Source organism: Eschrichtius robustus, chromosome 15, assembly GCF_028021215.1.
Source record: "Eschrichtius robustus isolate mEscRob2 chromosome 15, mEscRob2.pri, whole genome shotgun sequence".
NCBI lineage: Eukaryota > Metazoa > Chordata > Mammalia > Artiodactyla > Eschrichtiidae > Eschrichtius > Eschrichtius robustus.
The window spans coordinates 88,382,645-88,408,567 of NC_090838.1; the positions used below are offsets into that span (position 1 = coordinate 88,382,645).

General features: G+C 38.9%; 1 protein-coding gene across 7 annotated transcripts in view; it reads right to left on the reverse strand.

The window, feature by feature from the left end:
- REV1 (REV1 DNA directed polymerase) overlaps positions 1–25,923 on the reverse strand; it is an 81,470-nt gene that overhangs the window by 17,369 nt on the left and 38,178 nt on the right. For 3 of the 7 annotated variants that reach the window (XM_068564993.1, XM_068564991.1, XM_068564994.1), the window contains 7 exons: positions 21,536–21,688; positions 18,080–18,783; positions 15,810–15,917; positions 14,103–14,219; positions 9,544–9,652; positions 4,491–4,619; positions 1,882–2,036 (listed from right to left, as the gene is read on the reverse strand). In XM_068564993.1, the coding sequence (XP_068421094.1) occupies positions 1,882–2,036; positions 4,491–4,619; positions 9,544–9,652; positions 14,103–14,219; positions 15,810–15,917; positions 18,080–18,783; positions 21,536–21,688 (1,475 nt within the window). The other 4 variants (XM_068564992.1, XM_068564995.1, XM_068564996.1 and 1 more) reach the window with 4 other exon arrangements.

A 25,923-nucleotide genomic window follows, 5' to 3' on the forward strand; every position in this document is an offset into this window, starting at 1 on the left:
ATCGGCAATCAGTTCATTTTACCAACCAATGTTTATCTGTTTGTTTGTTTTTGGCCGTGCCACGTGGCTTGCGGGATCTTAGTTCCCTGACCAGGGATTGAACCCGGGCCCCCTGCAGTGGAAGCGCAAAGTCCTAACCACTGGACCACCCGGGAAGTCCCTCATTTTACCAACCAATGGATCCACGCTGGGTAGAAATAAGGCCAAAGAAATGCCATTGGACTTGGGAGGGAAAAGCCCAAAGAACCAGATGTCTCACTGTATGATCAGAACATGTGGAGGAGAAATTGAGGGTATGAGCGCCTTAAAAAAGCAGACAGACAGTGACAGCGAGGTCCAAGGTGTGTGAATGGACACAGACAACTAACGCAGAGCAGAGAGAAGGCTACTGGAGCCCGAGAAGGTATCAGGCATCTGAGAAATACCTAAATGGGGTCAGATGAACTTCTGTGTAAATAATAAAATCTCCACGAATTACAGAAGACTTCTATAAAGCACCTATCTTAGTTTTACTTACATTAAAAATGGTGTGTTTTCCTAGGGTAAATGTATAGATATTCATGAAGAGAAAAAGTACTGGAAAGGCACACTAAAATGATAAAAGTGGTGAGTTCTGAAGAAAAGAGGGCTGAGAAGTGGAAACATCATTTGGGATTTTTGTCTTAATTATGTGCTTGAACTTAAAAGGACATATTCATATCATCCCACTTGTAAATTTAAAATAAATACAATTTACAACAAAGAACTAAACCTGTGCCTGACAGTGGACTCCAGAAGGCAAGTCCTAAACGAATGCTGAGAAGGGTGTGCAGGCCACACACCAGGGAGCCAAAGGGCGGCCTGCTCGTAACCGGAGGGATGCTGTTAACGTGTTCATCATGCTCTGTATGTTCTGCAGCTTATGACGTTCTGACATCTTAAAAATCCCTCTGACGGGGAGTGCCTGCCCTCCCAGGGCTGGTTAATTCCTAAAGAGAGCAAGCAAGTTCCTGGGAGTGCGGCTCTCACACCCACGCCAGACACCCCAACCATCTCCTAATCAAACTCACTCACAAACCCCAAGAGAGGCTCTGGCCTAGGATCTCCCCTCACTCCCGCTTCTGCCTCCAGACCTGCATGTGGTGCTCCGGCACGAGGCCCTGCGTGGGGCTGCACGCCCTGCCCTCCTCTCGGGACAGGTACGCAGTAAAGATCTCCTATGGGTAGAGGCACTGGGCTCGTTCAGACAGGAGGGACACGGGGAAGCTCAGCGTGACAGAGGGGGCTCCAGAGCACACAGCTGGGAGAGTCGACAAGAGGAGGACCGATAACGGGAAGGGCTGAGGAAGCAAACACTGGGCTTAGAGACAAAACAGATCAGGGTTGGGGGGAGGGGATAACGGGGTGGGGGGTGGGGGGGGGTGGGGTGGGTGGTTGAGTCAATAACAGCAACTTCTGGCCCTGAGAGAGAGTGAAGACAGGGCTGGCTGAGCGGTCCAGGAAGCTTCAGAAAGTAACTGAGTTACCACAAGACGCAACAACACGGAACTCCAAACCCCACTCACACTGCACTGCCTTAAATACCGCCTCTGTTCACTTGAAAGAAATACTGTTGACATACACTGCATCCAATATTCCCCATTTTTTTTTGAACAACAAGAAATATTCCAACTTGTTTATTCCAAAGATGTTATCAATCATTTACTTACGTTTCCAACACTTTCATCTCACGCCTTGCCTAACTGTGAGCCATGCTGAGAACTGTTTCAGAAGTGGGAGACCTATGCGGTACGGCGATAAAAACGAAACCTAAACATCACTCCTAAAAATCAAGTGGTATTCAACGACCCCAGAGCACTGCTTTGAGGAAAATGAGTAGTACAAGATACGCTGGCTACTAACCGATTCCCACAGAGGCAGCGCATTTAGTCTGGTCTTTGATTTCCATGCGGACGGCATTTGCAAATTCATCAGGAGTGAGTCTGGTCTCTGCGAGGATTTCAGTGATGTCTACCAGAGCTTCATCACAGCTGACAGCTTCGATGCTGTGTGTGTAGCTGCCAACACAGAGCAAAGGCAACGAATCACAGCCACAGCTTAACATCAAGCAGCCACATGTGGCAAAACAGGCTTCCTATGGTATCTTTCTTTGACATCTCCTTACAAGACTTAAAATGCTAAAACTATTAGCATTTTAACTGAACTGGCCCAAGTGCCCCTATTTAGTCACTTAACTTTTAACTGCAAAGTTAATCAATGTTTTCTCTTTTTCCATATTAACTACCAAATATACAACAGAAATGACCATTTCAATTTCTCTATACTGAGAATACCGCTGTAAACCTCTGAATAGTTGAAAAGTAGTAAGTGAATTGGAATTGTCACAACATTTAATTTCAAAAATGTTCAAACACGATTTACCACAATCCTTGAGGAATAGAAAGATCCCACAAATCGAACAAGCAATTGACAGTCTCCTAAACAAAAGCGCCCAGGATACAGTAGGGTATGATGGCCAGTCACCCAGATGCCTGTCCAGAAGGACACCAGCAGCACTCCCTGCACGTGGAAGTGCTTTGAGTTTTGATTGTTGTTGTTGTTTGGTCATGATCTACTCACACAGAGGACTGTTTCACTTCTCCATAGAAGAGGGAGAGGAAGAGAAGAATCACCATGTGGCTCTGATGCTAATTAAATATGTGGACCACAAGGCCAGCAGAGGCCTCAGGACCAGAAATGTATCTTCAGTAATCCACCTGGTAAAGTACCAGGAGGGCCAGGCCTCGCCTCTCACTACACCTGACTGTAGGTTATGAATCAGATTAATTACTATCAACAATCATTTAAGAAATGAGTGTTTTGTTAGGCTTAACTCCAGAGAGAAATCTGCAAGAGCAGAAGGGTATTCCTGATATGAAAGCTGCCCTGAGGCGTGGAGAATATGAAGCAGAGGCAGGATTTCCAAAGGTGGAAGGAGAACAAGGAATTTTTTTCCCCAAAGAACAGCCACGTGCCACTAACAATGTCTCCACCCACTAAAATTATATGACAGCGTCCACCAAACCCCCTGATCTGAGGTTCAGGCCGGCTGCCCGCTCCAGGGCCTCCGTAACCAGAACACGGCAGCACCCAGCTCAGCCCACACGCGGTGCTGCTACTGACCGCAGCTTTGGGACAGGACTTGAAAAGCACGCTCTCCACTTGGTCACACTGACATTCCCACACTGGGGTCTTCAGGACAGCTGTGATTGTAACTGGCTTATCATTCAGCCCTAAGTCCACAGACTGATGCCAGATAACTTCACCTGCCCCTCTGCGTTTCTCTCTCCTGCTGAAGTAAACTCCTCAAAGGCAGAGCCTGGCTCTGACTCCACTCTCATAGGATTGGCAGCATCAACAATGGTTTGCACTCGGTAGATACTCCATAAACAGGTGTTCAAAATAACGCGTAAGAAAGGAGAGGAAGAAGTGAAGATAGAGGCAAGAACCTCCCTTAGAACATCAACACAGCCCAAGGGTTGGCGGACCCTGGTCTGCTGTCTAGAGACCTGTTTTGGTGAATACAGACTGAAGGGAGCAGAGCCAACCCCGCACCTCGTCTGTGACTGCTGCCACTGTCCACGGCAGGGCTGAGCAGCTGGGACAACGACCTTATCCGGCCTTTTATGGAGAAAATATGCCAACTCCAGCTGTAGGGCATACAGGGCCTGACATATACTTATTTAAAATTTTGAGTTTTGAATTAACATTCAATATATCTACACTGTAAATATTCTAAAAATTAATCTCTTTTTCTCAAGCCAACTAATGACCCACCTCGAAGCTACAGTTGACCCTTGAACAACACTGGTTTGGACTGCACGGGACCACGTATACCTGGATTTTGTCAGCAGTGAACACTGGAGCGCTACGCGATCGTGGACACAAGAGGAGCCGCGGGCACAGAGGGCAGCTGCAGCGACACGTGGCCCTCCACCGCGTGGAGGACAGCACCTCACCACCCCAAGTTGTGCAAGCGCCAACTGCACTGCTAGAACCTTTTATAAAAACTATCTTCTGGAATCCCTAATGATTTTAGAGGACACAGGGTTTGACAGTCTCTACTTGTTAACGTATAGTTCTCATTTTAAACAAAACCATAATTCAAATGTAATAAAAGAGAATAACCAGGTTAAAAACTCCAATCCTTCAGCTGTCTGGTTCCACGGAGGGAAACCTGGAACCGCTGACGAGAAGTCCTGCAGGCAGAGAATCAGATTGACATCACCACCAGGGAGCAGCTGAACAACCCCAGCCGTGCAAACACGTCCCTGAGGCCTGAGCCATGTTCCTGGAGGTGCTCGTGGGAAGGAGAGGGGCCATGACACCAGAAGCCAGAGGAGCGGGTTCCCGGAAGAGAGGAGCGTCCAGCAAAAGTGACCCCGACAGGCCTGGGCAAACTGTACTCTCTTCAACATTAGGTAAAAGCAGTAAAGGAACAGACAGGAGAGTGAGCGCAGCACACACTGTACCTGGCCAGTGTCTCATACATTGTTCGTGCAACTTCCTTATACGCGTGAAAATCATAGGGGACAGCCTGAAGATTGGGACAAAGTTGTTTCGCTTGCCCGAAAAACATTCCATTCCTAATGCCAACTTGTCTAGAGAAAGAACAAAATACAGTGGAGGTTAGACTAGGAATTTTTAAATGCCAAATCAAGTATCAAATACTGATAGTATCTCCCCAAGCCACTGATACACAATTTTCATTTAACTCCATTCTCATGAGGGGTAAAAAACAAGCATTAAGACAACTAACAGGTTTGTTTTCCCCCAAAAGGAAACTGACAAGATTGTCGGATGCGTGTAAGTGACATGTGCAGATGTGCCCAAGTACGTTATTCAAAGGCCAGGTTTGGCTCCTGCCTCTGTGAAGACGTCTCCTGAGACTCAGACCTCTGGCGCCTGTGCAGAGATGCCAGCATACCACACGCCGGTGATACCACAACCACCGCAGAGCAGGAGCGTGCTGTCAAAACGGTCTGCTTCCCCTCACACGTGGCCCTGTTCGGCCAGGGCTCAATCCCCCAAAGACAAAGAATATAAACAGCAGAACCACACAAAACAGCGCTATGCGACAGACAGACACAGTGTACTCATCCTATTACCACCCAATTCCCAATTGACCAATTCCAAGCTCCTGCGGTGGCTCCACAGTGGCTGAGATGCCAACAGCATTGGACATGGTGGGACATCACTCTGGGCAGGGGCCAGGGTTCCAGAACTTTGAGGGACCTAATTGAAAACGGTAAATTTCAAATCTTTTGCGTGTCTCCACGCCCCACTTACCTGTGGTAATTTGGAGCATTCAGCACAAAACTGTAATTATGGAATTATACATAATGAGTACAATTCCATGTTACTACTATGCAATGAATCGAAAAAGAATCTTACAGTAAAAACACAAGCAGATAATAATAAGCAATGTTTCCTCAGATTACATACTCATAGGTGTAAACACATCAAATGGTTACTTTATACATCCACCCAATAAATATTTACTCAGTGCTCACTTAGTACGGAGGTGTGCCCTGTGGCACAGAGGCCTGTGGCGCCTGCCCACCCCAGACCACCAGTGAGAGCCAAGAAGGAAAAGACTCCGCCAAGCCATTCAGATGAAAGAAATGCAAAATGACATGCATTTTTAATGTATATAAAAACAATAATAGATCATCAGACTGCAAAGCCCAGAGTAGATGAGAAATAGCTAATAAGAGGGGAAAATGACAGTAAAAGAAGAGATGATTAACAAATCATGGTAAAGAAAATAATGCTTTCATTCATTTAACAAAAATTTATGTCTCGGGCACTATGTGAATAAAGCGTATCCCATGACATCCATGAGGGTGACCTGCACTGGCCTAGGAGAGGACGGATTCAAGGTGACAGACCTGGTTCATAAGGCAGGGAAGTGTGTGCAAAGGAGTTTACAAGTCTACAGAGAAGTGCAGAAACACGCTAAAACGTTCCAGTAATGCTAGATACATATAGGTTCAGCATGTAAAAAAGCTAAACTTACAAATTAAAGGTAATTATTCATTTTTAAAGCAATGTCTTACATAATTCCTGTAAGCACAATACTCTTATATTTACAATAAATTCATTTTCAAATTTTTCACTTACACAAAAAATTTCAGGGACATATTACTTAGAAAAATATAATACATCAACTTATGTACTCATGCATACCTACATCTCACAGAGAAATGTTTAGGGATCACTAGACACTAAGGAAGTTAGGAACAAAAAAAGGGTAAACCTCAGAGGCTTCCCATAACTAAGGGAAGCAAAAGACCTGGTGGTTGGGAAATCAGACTTGTTTCATATAAAATAAATGAGTAGGAATTCCCTGGCGGTCCAGTGGTTAGGACTCATCACTCTCACTGCCAAGGGCCCAGGTTCAATCCCTGGTTGGGGAACTAAGATCCCACAAGCCATGCAGCACAGCCAAAACAATAAAATAAGATAAATAAATAAAATAAAATAAGATAAATGAGTAAAGACAACTACAAAACAGCTTGAAATAACTTCACTACAGTGACATTTATTCCTCTCATATGGAGTCTCAGGCAGGAAAGACTACCAGTACTTCATAAGCTGCAGAAACAGTTTACTCCCAGGTTTAAAGTGAAGGCAGCACACTCCTTCTTCCACGTGCTATATGCTCAGACAACAGTATTTGGTGTCGCATTAGACAATATTGAAAAAAAGTAACCAGTAAATCACTGTCACTGTCAATTCAATATACCGAAGGACATCCATACCACTAATTAAGGATTGTAAAGTGTCCTTACAAAAGCACGTGAAAACAGAGGTTTAGAAATGATTTGCTCTTAAAAATTTATGATTCTAGGATATTTGTATATCATTACCTATCCGTCTACATTATCCACCTTCTAACTTAGATGCATAAAGCTAGTTCTCTATGGAAAGTGTGAATATATTCTGACCTACATATATACATTCTACCTTCCTGTGACTTCTACCATCTCATGTTCACGCTCCATCCTTTGCTGACCCCATTATTATAAAGTCTGCGTCTACTGAAAGCTCACCAGTGCCTAAAGCTGGGATGAACGCGCCCACAATACAGTCCCCATGCCAAGCCCAGAAACGTTTCTCTGATCCAACTGTGATACTTATTTTTAAAAAAACCTTCTCACTTAAGGAAAATATAACTATTAGGTAGCCACAAAAAAAAAAAAAAAGGGTATTCAAGAGACCTTCATTAGGAATAGCCTTCTAGAAAATGAAATATTACAATTAAAGGACAAAAAACCCATTGCTGTGGGTTTCATGTTTTTCTTCGCCAACTAACACAAATTCATTTTCATCACTTTCTGCATCTCCTTAAAATAAACATTTACTCACTCTCTAAGCAACACTTAAATGGCTTGCTACACAGCATTTGGCCCTCATATATCGTCACCCCAATTATTCTGTAACACATTCAGCTTGACAATCGCCATCTGTGGTACAATACAAAGGCACTATCCAAACACCAACAGAGGCCCGGAGCCCAGACACATCTGTGGCTACTGGACTCGAAAGCCACCAGGAGCTGGCAATGCTTCTAACTTTGAGGTGGCCTTGGTGCTCACTCTCCAGCCAGCGTCCAACCTGGGCCGCCGGGAGAGAAGGGAGATCCTGCAGAGGCAGTACAGAAAGGCGGCACTTCCGTTTCGCCAACAGCAAAATCCAAAGACTGAGCATGTGTTTCTGGGTTTCATCACACCCTCCAGATACGGGACGAGATGCCCAGTCATCATAAGCACACTGCCTGTAACTCAGCAGGGGGAAAAGACTAGCCTACTGAGCACAGCGTAAAATCAGCTCTCAACTGCCTGTGCTAATAAAAACATAATAATGCAAAATGTATTTAGATCTGACGTATCTTTTTCATTAAAGTAAGGTTCAATTCCTTGGCTACATTATCAACTAACAATGAAAAAGATTAAAACATAATTCTGTCAATGAGAAAGGCAAAGTTAGTTCAGGAGTAAAAGTCTGACAAGTCATAAACAGAAAATAATTTAAAATATTTTACGGACTTCCCTGGTGGCGCAGTGGTTAAGAATCCACCTGCTAATGCAGGGGACAAGGGTTCGAGCCCTGGTCCAGGAAGATCCCACATGCCACCGAGCAACTAAGCCTGTGTGCCACAACTACTGAGCCTGCGCTCCAGAGCCCGCGAGCCACAACTACTGAGCCCGTGTGCCACAACTACTGAAGCCCACACGCCTAGAGCCCATGCTCTGCAACAAGAGAAGCCACCGCAATGAGAAGCCCGTGCACCACAACAAAGAGTAGCCCCCGCTTGCCGCAACTAGAGAAAGCCTGCACACAGCAACAAAGACCCAACACAGCCAAAAATAAATAAATAAATTTATATTAAAAAATTTTTAAATAATTATGCATGTTTGAATATAATCCTTTTTTCTTAAATATCCTTTTTATAAAATAATTGGCAAGATTTAAGCAAACCACTCTGGTAAGATGATGTTGCGTAGAGATACTGTTTGTTCAGACTGGACTTGCTTGAATAACCCCAACTTCAAATCAAGACTGAAAAATGTTATATATATATCAAGTTGTTGTATGCCATTAATGTTACATGTCAATTATATCTCAATTTTTTAAAAGTATGAATGACTAAGCCATAAAGACACTATCTAAAAAAAAAAAAAAGGCTGAAAAATGTAGCTGATGTGACTTGACTCTGTAATTAGTAAATACTTTAACACTTGCCAACAATGTGTAAATAAATGCTTGCTGTGCTATAAAGGTAAAAATGTTTGTGTTCAGTTATCAAGAAAGAAAAAATAAAGAATACTCTTTTAAATTAAATCACTTCATTATTACTCCATTTTTACAACTATAATAATCGATTTTTAAAAAACGATTAATTTTTTTAAAGTATGAGGAACATATGATATATATGTCTGTTTCTTCTAGTACTGAAACAGCTGGTTGTAATTAGGATTAGTGCTAACAGGTTGACAACACTGCAACTTTAAGCGAGGAGATGATTAGTCATGCCATTATGGAACTGTTTAGTTATAACTTAACAGGCAATCAAGTTTTAACATAACTTAAAGAAAAAATACCAAGTATTAGGAGGTTTAAATAACAAGGGATTTTTCCTGGTGCTAAAAGGGAACGATCAAAGTAGATGACATTAAGGCCCTCTCCCATCCATAAATATCTAATTCTTTAATTCTATACTTCAAAAGACAATGGTTTAAAAATGACAATGTCCAGCTTCTTTTGGTTTCCAACCATAGGACCCATTGGTTCATCAGGACACTAAGGTATTTATTTAAAGTTATCTAGCATTTGTGAAGGGAAAGAAAAGGAAACTGAAGGGATTAAGGCTAGAAAGATTTCTTTCCGTTACACGTTTCTAACATTTAAGTCATAGGCTTGACCACCAGCATGTCTAAATCCACTTCAGAAGATTATATAAAAATGATTAAGTAAATTAATTATTCATTAAGTATTACAACACCCTTAATTTCTACATACCTGGCTTCATAACTACAAGATGCGATTTCAGCCTTTGACAAAACAGAATCAATTCCATTTGTCTGTGCGGAATCTTGATTCTCCCACGTTGATGAATCTGGTATTTCTGCTTTAAAAATAAAATTTAATGATTGTGTGTTAAAAACTGATTTTCCTTAACTTTCATTCAAGAAATTTGTTTACCATTCCTTTCATATATAAATGTTCAATAAATTCCAAATATAGTTATCTCCATTGCCATTTATCCCCTTATTTAATAAAAGAAAATCTATAACTCTAAAATGGTTTGCTTCCAGTATATTCTTCACCAGCAGTCAGACAAAAACTTATAATAAATCGAAAGAGTTCTGTTTTAACAATAGTTTTAAAAAACATATACCAAAAGATAAGTATAAAATATCCCTTTAAGTCTGTTGAGATGGACAAGGATGAAAAGTGGTCAGGAAGATAAACCCCCTCCTACAGCCTCGAAAGGATGACACAGCTCTCTGGAACGGGAAACAGTTAGTGGGAAATATAATAAATTTCTCTGAATGTTCTTGCTGTTTCTTAAAAACTATCTGCAAAACTTAAAGCTAATTAACAACATTTTCAACAAACATCAAATTCCTACAAGTCATTTGATCAAAAAATAATTTAAAAGGTCATATGCCATAAAAAGTTCCATCCTAAATCTAAGCTTTTTCTTTTGAACACACATCAGGTAAAAGAGCTTCACAATATTATCCCCCCTTTCAGGAAATTCTACTTTTGGCTTAACAATGCATGTGCAATTAAAAACATTCAAATGAGATGAGACTATCAATTGCTTTATAGACTACAACTCTAGCCTAAAGAGTAGAGCTCACAAATAAGTCTTAATATCCAAACCAAATTTACAGATTCACGCAAGAATATTAAGGCACTCAGTCTAGAAAGCCTACTGACTGCACGTCACGTAACATCACCAGCAAGTGAGAAACAGATTAAAACACAACTTCAGTTATATCTCTTGGGATACTACTGAGTTCCAAGAAGAATATGCTTTAAAAACATCTATTCTCAGTCATAGTTCTACTATTCTGAACAATCAGTAAAATAAGACTAAGATAGCACTTCAGCTAATTCTAGACAAACCTACTTAGAGTACAGTGTAGCAACACGTAACTAACAAACCCAGTATTTATCTATTTATTTCAGAGACATAATGTTCCACAAAAAAAATCAGCCAAGTAAAGCACCAGCAGGTAAACATGGCAGAGTGTCCGGCTTTACGAGCTGTTAACAACCCTTCCTGGTTTGACCTCAGTAATCATCATCTTTCACCCAACTATGAAACCCACACAAGCAATTCTGGATTCTGGCACCCATACACACGAAGTCTAAGTGCAAATCAAACTCTGAGGATTGGCATATTAATGGGGTCAAATTCCACTTGCATCCAAAATAAAAACAGCAGTGTGTACAATCTGAGCCATGATTTCTGATACCTTGTGACTAACATACGCTGTCCTAGGACAAATTAAAGACAGAACACAGAGCAGACAGCCCAGTGTTCTGAAGGGTTTTGGAAGGCTAAATATCAGCTTTAATAGTCCATTATTCTAAGCTCAAAATCTGTAAGAATTTTGGGGCTGTCAGTATCACAGTTCAACAGGGGCTACTCCTAAACCAAAAAAGAAGAGCTGAAGCCTGAACAGCCACAACCAGCTGCCTTTCAAAGGGGCACCCGTGAGTTATGCCTTGTGAGTTATGGGGAGTTAGGTGACTTATATTCGAAGGGCTAAACAACCTAAGAACTTGTTTTGAAAATCACGGAAAAGTCATGCTTGTGGTGAGAACAGTGCCTGTGGTCCCTGCTCCCAACGCCCTGCCTGGGGTGGCACCTCGTGTTCTCTCCTCTGGGCGGGCTGACCTGGTCCACAGCGCGGCAGGGTGCGTGGTCCCTCCACGAGCGGAGTGAGTTGCTTCATGGGAGATTCAGGGAAATGCAGGGACACACTGTCCTCACTGGAGGGCAAAGTAGAGAACTGCTCATCAAAGCTCGACAAACTAGACGGGCACATGGAGAATGTGGAGGGACGGTTGGAGAAATCAGAGGCCAGGACCCAAGTCTGTGAAAAAGAAATCGCTGAGAATAAATCTATGACTAACACGATTTTAAAAACTGTTGTTCTTTAGAACGAACACTGAAGTTGTTGAAGGGATAGGAGACGTCTGCATTCTGGAATTCAGGAAGGGAGAAAAGGTCCCAACCATGAAACTCTGAGTATAAACGGATTCCAAATTCAAGATCGTCAATGAGAAGGCTCGCTGCTAAGTACCGCTCAGGAAGCAGCTGCCAAAGAAGCCAGGGATGGAGAGCCCTGGTTACGCCGGTCTGATTAGACAAAGAGTCCCTGAATATGACAAGTAAGAAACTAAGTTGCGATAAAGGGCTAAAGATGCTATTTGTTCTAATACTTTGCCTAGACGTACAAGCCAAAACATTAGAACTGAATTTTTTTAAAAAGCTACTGTACAGAAGGCAAAGATTCTAATTCCTAAACTGATCCTCAATATTTTAAAATTTGGTGTCATATCTAATAATAGGAGCCAGAGGAAGAAAGATCAGAGAATAACAAGGAAAGAGGAACAAAAGCATGGAAAAAACAAGTTCCAAGTATAAGCCTAGCTGCAACCAAACTTTGTAATAAAGGACAATCTATTCATGTTATATGTAGCAAATATTTTGGTAAGATCCTAATGGGTCAAAAGGCTTAGGAGGTACATAAAAGTGAATGATATCAAGTTAAAGAGCGAGCATAAAATACAAAGTATCATATTCACTTTTTCTAGTGACAGGAAAATCTATTTTTGACAGTTTTCAATGGCAAGTGAAATTTCAATACTTCTCCTAATATTAACCTTCTGGTTTACAACTCACACTTAGAGGCAGAGCAAATGTGAGTTATAAAAGGTCATTACAATGTTATGAAAACCCAGTGGCTACACTGATGAACACAATTAAGTAACCAATGCCAGAATTCTGTTTATAAACTGTTTATGGTCAGATCATTTGTGATGCGAGGAAAGACATAAGAGGACCAGCTCTCTGCTGCGCTAAGGAATGTGTAGATGTAGACTGTAAGGTAAGGACACGTGTGCAAACACAAGATTCTATCCATGGGAGGAGCTCTGAGCACCGAGTAACGAGAGATGCTATGAACGGTATACACAGGGTATTATTCTTCCCTCTTTAATGTTCATTCAATATTTTTACTGAGTGCCCAATGCGTGACAAGTATTGTGCATTCCCTTAAGCTACTTATTTGTTTTCCAGAATTTTAGATTTCATCTTTAAAATAATACCACACAGAAAAGACAAAAAGAAAAACCAACCTACCACAAAACCAAACTACTAATACTTAAGAAACTACCCATATTGTCGAATACCATAATATAACTAAATCTCAGCAAGCTCAGTATTCCCTAACCTCAACATCTACTCACTTCACACAAAACGCTAGAATCCTAAAAATTCTCTTAAAAGATTTAATGACCGGGAAAAGCTTTAGGAAATCTGCAGAATACAGGTACACGTGAAGCATAAAGATGTATCTATAATTATTTTCCTTTGTACCTATAGCATGTAAACAGATGACCACAACCAGCAAGAGGAAAGTAATCCCGAAAAGGTTCTCAGAGATGTCCACTGGATTTCCTTTTGTCTTAATTTCATTAAGAGCATTTCTAAAATAAGCCCAAAGTTTTATAACTGAAAACTAGAGACCTGAAATAATTGGGACGAAATTTAACTGCGTGCCTTCCATTCTACTGCATATCTAATTTCTATTTCCTGATTAACATTTTTTTGAAAAACTAATTTAAAAAAATTTTGGCTTTCCAGACATCCATGAGGAAACTGATCAATGCCAAATAATTTCACTTCTAAGCAAATATTTCTCAGGGAATTTAATGGGGCGGGGGGTGGGGAGAAACATGAAAACCTTAACAGTACTGTGATCAGTATAATTTATGATTTTTGTTTATTAACAGCCAAAATTTAAGAGCCAGAGAGGCAAGAAAAAAGTTTCTCATATGAAATAGGTTCAACAAAGATATGGGGAATGACTGCTGGCATTTATCTTCTTATTCCAGTAAATTAAAGCCTTACTGTTTCTCACTCCACTGGCTCATACACATCTTCAGCAACACAAACTTTAGTGCCCTTACTGGGATCCGTGACCAAACAACAAGTAATTAACTTTCAAGTCGAGAGGCTTCCACAGAACGATGTCCATGATTTTCATCCCCAATCTAAATTTATAAAAAGCAAACTAATCACACCTTTTAAAACATTCTTCACTCTCTTTCCCAGGAAAGTATCGTTATCCAATTCAACAAAGTGTAACTATAAACCACTCATTTGTACCGCGTTCGGATTTTGCTTTAAGATGTCACTGACACCCTTAAAACCCTTGAATGAAAAAGCTAATTATTTCAACTCTGCTTTTATTTCTGTAACAACAATACCAAAGCAAAATCCAGAAGTCTTCAACAGGAGCACTATGACTTCAAAGAGGGCTCGTTATCTGTACCTGCTTTGCCTGTCAGGATTTTATTCTGGTACCACTGCCACTCCAACTGGGGGTTAGCGCCAGGGCGCAGAGGTGCCCTCCCAGTGCCTCTGTTACTTGTGACAGCCACCGGCCTTCCTGTAAGGAAAGAATAAAAGCTAAGTACAGGAACACTAACACTTAAGAAATATGACATCTCTCTTTAGCTTTACGTAGGCATTAATCCCTAAAAGAGCCAAAATCTTTGAAGATTATCAGTCGCTATGCAAAAGTCATCTATTGATAAGTTTCTCTGTATCCCCCAAAAGTAAACTATTTATGACAATTTTGATGCATTTATTCAACTTAAAAGCAACACTATCATAGCTTTCTGTGGTTTTTGTCTGGTTTCTTACAGTAGAAAACAGGCAACTCAGATCCTAGATTCAGACTGGCAGGGTGGGAAGAGAAAGAAAAACTAACTGTATCTAGATTTTTAATATTTCTGGTATCAGAAAAGTAAGGTAACATCTAAACTAATCTTTATTTTAGCAGCAAGAAAAAAAACTAATTAAATGTATATGTAGAGGAATCACAATCTGACCTACTATATAATCAAAGGTGAGTATATATAGTCCCGAAATTTTTGGTTTAGTTATAAAATCTTTCATGCGTCATTTCCTTATATGTGTATGTGTTAAGTTACAAGATAACTCTAACTTTGTAAAGCAATAGCATGGATAATCCATGTATATATATATATATATATATATATATATACACACACTATATATATATAGTATATATATATATATAGTGTGTATATATATATATAGAGAGAGAGTATATATATATATATATAGTGTATATATATATATATATATATATACACACACACACGCATATATTTCACTGAATGCATTTGTTGTGAGGACAAAAAAAAAAAAAAAGCATTAAAAAGTCACTCATGGGCTAAAATCAACTCTTTACAGTCTAAACACTCCTATCAGAGCTGAAGCAGCAACTGCCCGTGATAAAAATAAAGCCCTAGTATTAACCCCAGCAGTTTCTATGCTTTCCTTTAGGGAAAAACTCACTCTCAGAAGACAGTACTAATAGCTATCTCTTTCGGACATAGAGAGAACTCTCAAAAATCGAGAATAAATATTTTCAAAAGTATTGACTAGGTCACAAATACCTAAAATTTCCATTAAAACAAAGACTGCACAGATGACAACATATTTTAGCAATATTCAATAATACAAAATTATCCTACAACCAAAAAGTGGGAATGTTCCCTAGCATCAGGACAGTTAATCAAGTTATTCATTCAAGAGAAAGCATAGTGACCCAAGTTGCAAAGACATATGCTACCATAAAATTTCCATTTATTGACAAAGTAATAATAAATATAGATAAAAATATAGAAAATGCCCAAAGCAGGTCCCTATCTACATTAGCCTTAGATGTTCAGCTGAAGAGGAATATTCTTCCCTAAAGGCCTGGTCTCTACAGGGAGGCAAAAACTTTTCTAATTTCCCTCTCTTTCTTGATAATGGAGTCCAGAAAATTTGGAAGTAGGAATTGATCTTGCTAAGGAAAATTAGAATAAATATTTCTTAAAGAATATTTTGTGATTTTGCCAAGGAAAATTAGAATAAATATTTCTTAAAAATTTTGTTTCCTTCCTTAGAATAAATGTTTATAACAGTATATCAGTTTTCTTAATACATAAACAAGAATACAGACCTTTGAGATCTGGTCTATTTCGTATACCCACTGATACAAAGAAGCAATCCATATCAACATGCATTATACAGCTCTGATGTCTGGGTGAACTCAATACTGACATATTTCCTAGAAGGAAAAAGAGAATGTTCAAACCCCAAACTAGTTTTTAATATTTAAAAAAAAAATCAGGTCTAGTTAATTTTAGAAATTAATTTTTAAATGCTTACAAGCAGAATAAAGTTTCAAAAAAAATACAGATTCTATAACAGATTACTTCTATCACCTCAAGAGAAATCAAATTTCAGTTTCTTTGGCTCTAAAAATAATTCAGAGATACAAATTTAGTTTCCAAACGGAATTTAAAATCAATTGTGAAGACATCATGTTTTCCTAGTCTATATTCTAACAAGTCTCTAATTAAAAGTCTGTCTAAATGCTTATCTCCAAGTTATTTCCTGTGGGCTGAATGGTTTATAAAAATGTATAAAGATGTTTTCATATATTTAGTTCCATGGACCTAAGTTACTTTAGATGATTACTATTCTATGCAGTAACAACATTCCTTGATAAGACAGCGGTAAAAACTGCTCCTGTTATCGAGTGCTCTGTAAGTAGGTGTCAGGCACTGTTGTAAGAGGTTTACATGTATTAATTTATTTAAATTCTCACAACAACACTATGAAAGAAGTAAGCTTATTATCCCCATTTTGCAGATTAATAACTTGAGTCATACAGCCAGTAAGAGGCTGAGCTGGAATTCAATCCCAGGCAGTCTAATTTCAGAGCCCCATAAGCCACCACACTTGTAAAAAGTGATGATCTCATAAAGGAATTTTCCTCTGCTAGATTTAAGAATAACAGTACTGAGGTTAATCTTCATAATAGGCTTCCAAAAACTTAACATTTACTCCCCAAAATGTTGAGACAACTCTATTTACCAAATTGTGACTGTGAAAGAGTTTACCTTGTTCTCACTAGGTGCAGGGCACCGGACCTTTGTTCCTACTATCTTCCTGTACTATCACTTGTGTGCTGACAGGAAACTGAGACTCAGAGAGGTGAACTCACATGCTCTGCATCATAAGAGTGGCAGAGCCAGGATGTGGACTCAGGCTATTACCTAACTCCAAAGCCAGGGACTTCCTTGCTACCCTCTATGTTCCCTCGAGAAATCATCTATAAAATCAATCTTAACAATTATAAGTCTGCTGTATAAAAGTATTATACACACATAATGTAAACAACTCAAAATAATGGTTTTAAAGATTCAAGTCATACAGAATGCATATACTAAATGCCTACTGAATGCCTTCAAACAATATAAAAATCCCTCATCTTATTCCCATTCATAGAACTGATTCATAACAGCTCTTTGAAGCTTTCAAAATTAAACGACCTTTAGGTAACAAGGCCAAGGCATGATAAAAGGAAAACCTAATACCTATAACATTATTTTGAAATATCTCATAAATAACAAAAAGCATTTGGAATACATCAAACACAGCAAAACATAACAGAAAAAACCCACATGGAGAGGTTCTATCACATTGTGAGAGAACCACGAGCTTCTCTCTGCACCTCAGTTTCCACAGCTATAAATTAAAGGGTAATACTAGATAATCTCTGAGATCCCGCCCCAGGGGGAACCCATGTAATCCATTAAAAGCAACTAAAACCTCAAACCAGATACTAATTTATAATGACAGGCACAGAAATACAGCCTGTTATTGTTGGTTTTGTTTGTTTTTGATGACAAGAAAACTATTTAAAAAACAAAATACAATTAACCAACCTACTTATATGTGAAAATACTTAATCTCACTAAAAGCTTACCACTATAATTATAATAGCTATTATGTCAAAGTTATTTAATTACTGAAAAATCATTATGATGCAAGCTTTTAAAAATTAACAGTTACTCTTACCAAACCAATTCATTCTTACAGGAGTTTAAGCACTGAATATAAAATGTTATATTTTACAGTTCAAAACTTCAATAACTGATAAGGTCTACAGGAAGAATGAATGTTCAGAATCCCAACCTCATTACTATCTAAATTACCTAAAAAATGCTCACTTAGCCACACTCAAATCTAATTTTGTAGAAAATATTTAGTAAGAAAGCTTTCTGTCATCTGTTATACTCACTGTTACTTACATAAATTGCTATTCCTAAAGACTTCCACGTTACAAGACCTTAGTATTGACCAGAATACCAGTGACAGATTAAGAACAAAATGATCAAGCATGATTGTTTCTTAAGAAAACAATTTTTAGTAAGTATCTACCTGGGTCAGTTACAACAAATGCAGACCTGCCTGCTTTCATTTTTTTTAACTTTTCCCTTCCTGGAAAGATACCACTACTTTGTCTCTGCAGGGTACTGACAAACTCAGTCAACTCGCACTTCCACGTGGAAATGTGGTGCAGTCTCGAGCGAGAGTAGAAGTCCGAGATGAAGCTGCAAGGTCTGGGTGGCACAGAGGGTGCCGCCTTGCTCGGTGAAGGGACTGAAGAAGTGCTCTTTGTGCTTGAAGGCCCCTGAACAGTGGAGTGGTGAGCACCATTGACTCGAGTGTTGCTGTGCAAAGGTGACGGGGAGAAGGAATTAGTTCTGTGTGGATTCCGCAGAGCATCTGTGCTTCTGGTGCTTTGCTGGGACTGCTGCACAGCGCAGTCTCTGAAGCCGCCACCGCTCCTCTCGGCTGCTTCCTCCTCGTGGGCAGGGTCGGGGGACAGCCTGCTGGCAACACCGCTGCCCCTGGGCACCAAGCAGTCCTGTGTCTTTAAGGCACCGTTAGAGCTATGAGTGTGTCCGTTACAAACGGCACTGCCATCTCTGGGATGCGGAATTCCGTTCTGTTTCCTTCCTGGGAAGAAGGGCTCCGGCTCCACAAAACCCAAGTCATTATCTGCATCTTCTTCATTCCAACTGTTCACTCCATTGACTTTGACTTCATTTTCCGTCTCAATCTTCTTAATTATGTGATTTCTAAAGCAGGAAAAAAAAATTGTTTAAATGAATGATGACTGACTTTCAGGCTAAAACAATTTTCCATTTAAACACTGTCTTAGTGGTACACACTTTAATATTCCCTCCACCAAATCTGAATGATTAAGCCACAAATTTTTTTTCATGATTGCTCTTCTAATAAAAGATAATTCTTTGCTAACCTGAAGGAGCAAGGTAACTAGGAAAATTCTAGCCCATTAACAGCCTTTCAGGTTTTTGGTTTTTTTTAAAATTTCAGACACTCACAGAGAAGAAAATAGAATAGGATCTTTTTCAGATTGAAGAAAAATCCAAGAAACTGTTTTCAATTATTTTTCCCACTGTAAATTAACTGTAATCTGTAAGCTTTAAATACCCAGTTTGTAGCACAGTGTCCGGCATTTACTAGGGAGTCAGTAAGTATTTGCTAAATTAATACAATATGAATAATTCCCGTAAAAACGGGTAAGAAACCTTATTGGAAATCTTATTCCTATTTTTACTTTCAGCTTTATGTAAGGCACTGTTCAACACATTAAATCCAATATTGCTACAATCCTGAGGCTCGTTATTTTCCCCCAGAAAATGACTGACAGACTATATTCACTAATCCATTAATGGGGTCAAACTGTTGCACAAGTAGATAAAAAGTAAAAAAAAAGTCAGGTCAATGTGTATGGCTAATTCAATAAAATTCATACCTAGAAAAATGAGGATGTTCACCCTATTGACAAGGGAATTATTACCATTTCATTTCTAAGAAAAGCATTATTTAGATGCCAGGGTGGTAGGTCCAAGGCAATCTGGACCAAGTGTCCTGATGACAGGTTTATAAATGCAGTTAACTATGACAAATGTTATGTTAAATCCACATCCTGGCTCTTCTAGATGTCTGGTAATGCTCTGTAATAGAGACAAGATTCATTTGCATTCAAAAGAATCATCTCTAAGTAACAAAAACAAAAATCTGAATTACAAAGCAGTAATTCATTCTACTTAGAAAAGTCCACAGCATTAGTCCAATTACAGTTCAGGCTCCACATGAGGGTGCCACATGCAGCACCAAGGCACAGGTGAGATTACCACGGCATTACCAGGTTTAATCTAAAGTTCCTGCTCCTAATACCAACTGGGTATATTAGTCAGGACAGCCTGACTGCACTGAGAACCACGCGTGAGCTGGATGCGAAACAGCACCACCCGTTTCTGGCTTGGCTCTGGCTCTGGCTGACCATCTCATGCAATCTGACAGCCGAATCTGAGTAGGTCCTATCCTCACAGATGATCCCACCAGTGAAAGAGGAAAAGATGACCGACGGGAAAACGATTAAGAGAGGAAGGAAAGAAAACCTCATTTGATACATGTCAGAGAAAGTCTGGCCCTTGAGATAGAGAGCGAGGGAGCAAAAAGTCACATAAAGGAATTTCAAAGAAATTTATACAATGCACTGAACATGCCAAAAATAAAGAACACAGAAAGCAACAAAAGTGAAGTCAGAAAAGTCTTAAATCTAGTTTTCTGTGTCATAAATATTAAGGTTTTTTACTAGCAACACACGCAACAGAAACGCACACATTGGCAAGAAACACACTGCTCCTGCCCATCCTTTCTGCACTGCGGTGTTTCGGCCCAGACAAACGGCCATTTATATAAGTAGCTGTACTAGAAATATATCACGAGTGGATACACATTTACTAGGCAACAGCATAAATGGATCAATAATTTAAATCTAATAGGTAAATTCTTCCTAAAGTCAACACAAAGAAGAATTTCAAAAACACACACATATATATTTTCTTTTATTAGTGAAGTAAGAAAAAAATGAAGTTGTATATTCAGAAGGTTTTCTGATATTACTTGTACACCTTGACGGTAATAAAAAAACAAAATCAAATGTTTTAGGTAACGTGAAAAACAACTGAATACACTTATAAGTGAACCTATAAGTTAAAGAACAAACGACAACAAAACTACAGAAGGTAGTGACACTGGATCATCCCAAGTTAATTCGACTCCTGGTCTTTCGGAAAAAATGTTATCAAACTCCCAAAGCAAACAATTTAATAAATAAGGAGAAGGCTACTGATAATGAACCATGATAATGAACTACTACCTGATACACAAGTTAAGGCAACACACCAATTAACTGTGAAGCCAACTTACCCAGGATTACTGCAATTAAAGCTTAAGTCAAAATATTTTTTAAAATCAGACACATGGAATAAAGTCTAGATTCACCTCTAACTCTATAACCTTGAGGGTCATCAACTAAATTTTAATTGATATAAAATATTTACCTATTTAGAATTGTTACTGATTTAGAATTTTTCAAAAATAACCTAGAAATGTTAACATTTTCACTACCTGTCTTTCTATGCAGTGGCACACAGCAAAAGTGTAGCTGGAGTAGTTAGTTCAGTTTTCGAGAAAGCAATATTCTATAGCAAATTACTTGTGTCAAAAATAATTACTGCCATGAAAATCCATGGAACATTTTACTTCTAATAATTTAAGATCCATTGGTTTAACACGGGAATCTAATGAGAGTGGAAAAGCTTTCTTGTTTACATTTTATTTATGAAACTGTCATGATAAAAATAATTTTTAGGTAAGACACGCACCCCTGTACTTCAACAGGATTAATACAGACGAATAGCCAGTTTTTATATTTGTTTCTCTCTTCAGCAGAGCAGGGGCCATTCTCACTGCGAAAAACCAGCTCTGTAGTCTCCCCAACCTAGACAAACTTACACCCTGTCGTTGAGCTGTTTGGTGATGCTGCTGGGACCTGGTCCAGGGTCCTCAGGTTTGCACACAGGATTAAAGTTGAGACCTTTCTGCGTGGAGGACTGCTTGCTGTACAGCTGATACGGAATGTAGGACAGGAGTCGTCCAGCTTTGATGCTAAAACAAAAAAGTAACACCAATTTAAGAGTTTAATACTTGGGGAAAAGGAGCTTCACAAAAAATGAATGTTCTCAATGACAGGAATATTTCACCAACAACATGCCATCTCTTTTTCTAGTTTATTCCTTCTCCCTTTGTTTTAGTGGTCCTAATACAATCTTACTTATTAAACACTTAAGAATGAGACCTGCCCATGAAAAGACACGTCTGAAATTTTAAAAACTAGTAGCCAACGGTCTCATGTTGAGGAAAAGAAAATAGACTACAGAGTAGGATGAGAAAAACTTCAAGCACGAAGTTGGACTAGTCAATATTGTAATCGTCATGACTTTAATATTTAACCACAATCTTTCCCCCCAAAAATTCACACAGAATCATCAAGATTTTCTCAAATCCTATCTCACATATTAAATTTTTCCAGAATAAGGGAACTGGATGAGGATTCCCAGTTTCCAAGATTCATGTTAGTCTGTCTATTAAATGTGAAAAACTGTAAAATAAAAGGACAAAATAAAGAATCTCAACTTTAAGATTAACAAATAATTTACACTATCTTATGTGTGTAAGAGTGATAGAGACAAGGCCACTTGAAGACAGAACTCTGAGAGAGCAGAAGCTATCATATATATCTATATCGTCTTCCAAATGCTCACTATATATGCATCAAACACCACCTATAAAAACCAGGGGAACAGCAGTATTATAATACTAGATTAACTGACACTCCCCAATGCCTATTATACTTCAGAACTAAGACTGATTTGATTAAACTGAGTTTTGCTTTCTAATAAACTGAGTTACACATACGGTTACTGTATCTTTAAAAATACCATTTTCAACTCAAATTTTAAAACAGCCAACTAATATGCTTAGGCTAACATCCAAACTTTAAAACAGGCTCCTTAAGTATCAGGAAATATTTCAAAGCACATGTGTGCCTTTAAACCTAAAATATATATTAAGAAAGCCATACTTTAATTATTTAGAAAAAAAATAATACAGTAAAATACTTTTCTTATTATCTGACAAATCCAAGAGTTTTGACATTATTTTCTCAAAGCACACTCCACAGAACTTAAAAAAAAAAAAAGACTGAATTGGTTTAAAACAAACAAAACCAATTTAAAATATTAAGTCAACAATTGTGAATACAGAAAAACATACCGATGATATACCCTAAAAATGAAACTATACCATATTATAGACTATGTCCTTTATGTAATTATATCAATATACAATCCTACCTAAAGTACCTTCAACTTCAGGTGGAATTACTAAATATGCTAAACTACTAATTTATGACAGTTGAGAACATACTAGTGACAACACACTTCAATTTTCATTTACCTAAATAAATGTACCATCAGGCTAAAAGTTAGTTTTATCAAGATTACAGATTACATTCAAATACTAGAATTAAAATCCTAAAATTAGACTGTTTATTAATTTACTTTATTCTTTTAAAAAAATTTTTATTGGAGTGCAGTTGATTTACATACAATGTTGTGTTAGTTTCAGGTGTACAGCACAGTGAATTTTACTTTATTCTTTATCAAGCTAACTTCACTTCCTTTAGCAACTGGTCTTAACTGCCTGGCTATGGACCTTTGTCTTCTTAGTTATTACCTATCTCGCCTGCTCTCCCACCCTCAGAAGCAGAGGGACTTACCCCTAACCTTAGCCTTCTGCCTCCTTCACGACACACAGCACAGCTGTAACTAAGGGGTACGTGGAGACTGAAACTGTGCTCAATAATGCCAGCTGCGCATCTGAAGTAAGACCAACGTGCAGTGAAGCCAGGACACGCCCCATTATCATGCTGGCTTCCCCCATCCTACTGACAGCTTGCTGGGTGACCCAGATGCTACAGGTGCTCTCTGTGGTCTACACTGATCGTACACGACTCCTAACAACCGCCATGTCACCCAGCAGAACTTAAGGCTTACATAACTAAGTCCGTGGAGACTGATATAAAATAAGAGCCAATTTAAATACTGCAGGTCTCTAATCAGACATCCTCAGAGATGCCCAGTAAAAGAAACTAAAAGCCCAGTGCGCTATAGTAACGTTAGACAAGAAATTCTTTTAATTTCAAGCCCAAACCACTACACATCTGTGTACATTCTTAACTATCCCTGCTTATCCATTTACCCATCTACAGATATATGGAGAGAAACATTATCTGAAGGTATATTTTTAAAAGATCTTCTTTTACAAAGTCTCTCAGGGATTCATTTCTAACATTTTCTAATTTCACTGCTTATCCTAAGCACAGAGGAGTTGTATTCTATATTTTCTACCATTCTTCGTACCAAAAAAACCCCCAAAAACAACGGAGCCAAATATCAAAGCCCATATTTCAAAACCAAATGGAGCTTCACTTTACCAAAAGATATTACTACATGGCTTCTTTATATACTGAGCCTTCTTCCCATGTACACTGAAAATAGATTCTGATACATATGAAAGAGCTTACATTCTATACAATGCATCAGGCACATACTCACTGCATGTGAGATATTCACTTACTTTGAGAAGTTTTAACTCTTGGCTTGTCCTACAGCCCCAGTAAAGTTATCTAAAGCAGAACTTTGTTCTCTAAATCATTTCCTGTTTCCTATGCTGAAAATGAATTTACACTGTCAGTTGCAAACAGAGTCTGGGAGATTTTGCAAAAATTAAGATACAAGAAAAGTCACTACATTTCTATTCCAAACTTTGTATTGTAACTGTAGCAACAGCATCTTCTTTAGACGAAGCAATTCTGCACGTCAAATGTCTGTATGGTTCCAGTCAACATCCCAGTCGTTCTCTATTAGAAAAACCACATCTGACACTGTATACCCATCTGCCCATCCATTCACGCATCTATCCTTCTTCCTCATTCAGAAGTGGATTTAAGGCAAGAAAGGATGTAATAATGTGCTAAGGACAAACTGAGCTGTTTTTGCCTATTATTCTACCATTAAGCAAACATTATTCTTTACGCATTCAAAATTAAAATTCCCTTTGCCACCACCTCTCCCATTACCCAAACTTACCAACCACTCACCAAGATCCCACAAGCTCAGGAAAGGAAATAACAGCTATGAACATATGTATATAACTTTTTGCCCTTTATCCTTCAGGGCCCAGATTGCTTTTTATTTTTTACTACAGATACTGAGAGAGTTAGGCTATTCATATTCATTCTTCAGCTCGTGAAGACCAGGACTCTATTTTCTAATAAATATTACCTACAACAAATCATGGGGTGGCAGGGAGACTGAAATGTGTACTGGTTAGTTGGCCAAGTAAAAATAATTTGAGAAGAATTCTGTAGTGCTGTGAGAGAAAAAAGTAAACGACTCAAGATTAATTTTTTTTAAGTCAAATCTATACCAGAAACTAGAATCACACACATTTTCTACGAGGAATAAACTGAGGCAAGACACAAAAAAAAAACATAAGGGGGATGAAATAAATCATGAGATAAAATTGCAACCAACTTTTATTTGAGTTGAATAAGCACTCTAATATTGACACTGAGTGTAATTAGAAACAAAGTTTTAGTCCATACCAAGTATGAGATCTTCAGAGCATCACAAGTACGTGACAAACGTGCTAACATTACAGGTGGGAGCTTAGAAAGAAAGGACACACTGACTGGGAGCCAGTCACCCCCCACGAGAAGACCCGAGTTGGCAACAACTGGACCCTCTCATCTCACAGCAGAGCCCGTGAGAATCCAACTAGAGGAGGCAGGTTCCCACGCCACAGAAGACTCAACACAAAATGAACAACGAGAACAAAATGGACTCGGAATAACTTAGGACCATGTTTTCAACTGTGCTCGGGCCCGATGAGGCAGTGAGGTGAGCCACAGCAGCTTCTGTAACTACTTCACACTTCAAATTTCAACGTAAAATTGTCTGAAGAAAAGGATTAAGAGAAAAATTTGAAAATCACTAACTTATACTATACTGTACTATATACAAACATAAGATTTACAAAGCAAAGCCTTCAGTGACATAATCTCAGACCTTAAACTAACGCACACAGGCTTCTCATTGAAGGACTCCCCCTGCCTCTCGGAAGTCATGACCCCATAATCATGCCTATATTAACTCGGGTTTAATGGCACCTACACAGACACCAGGGAATTCTAATCAAAGCAAAGTAATCATCCTGCACACTTATGAGTGGTAGTCGCTTTTCAAACTGCTCAAGCTAAAAACAGGAAAACTAATTAT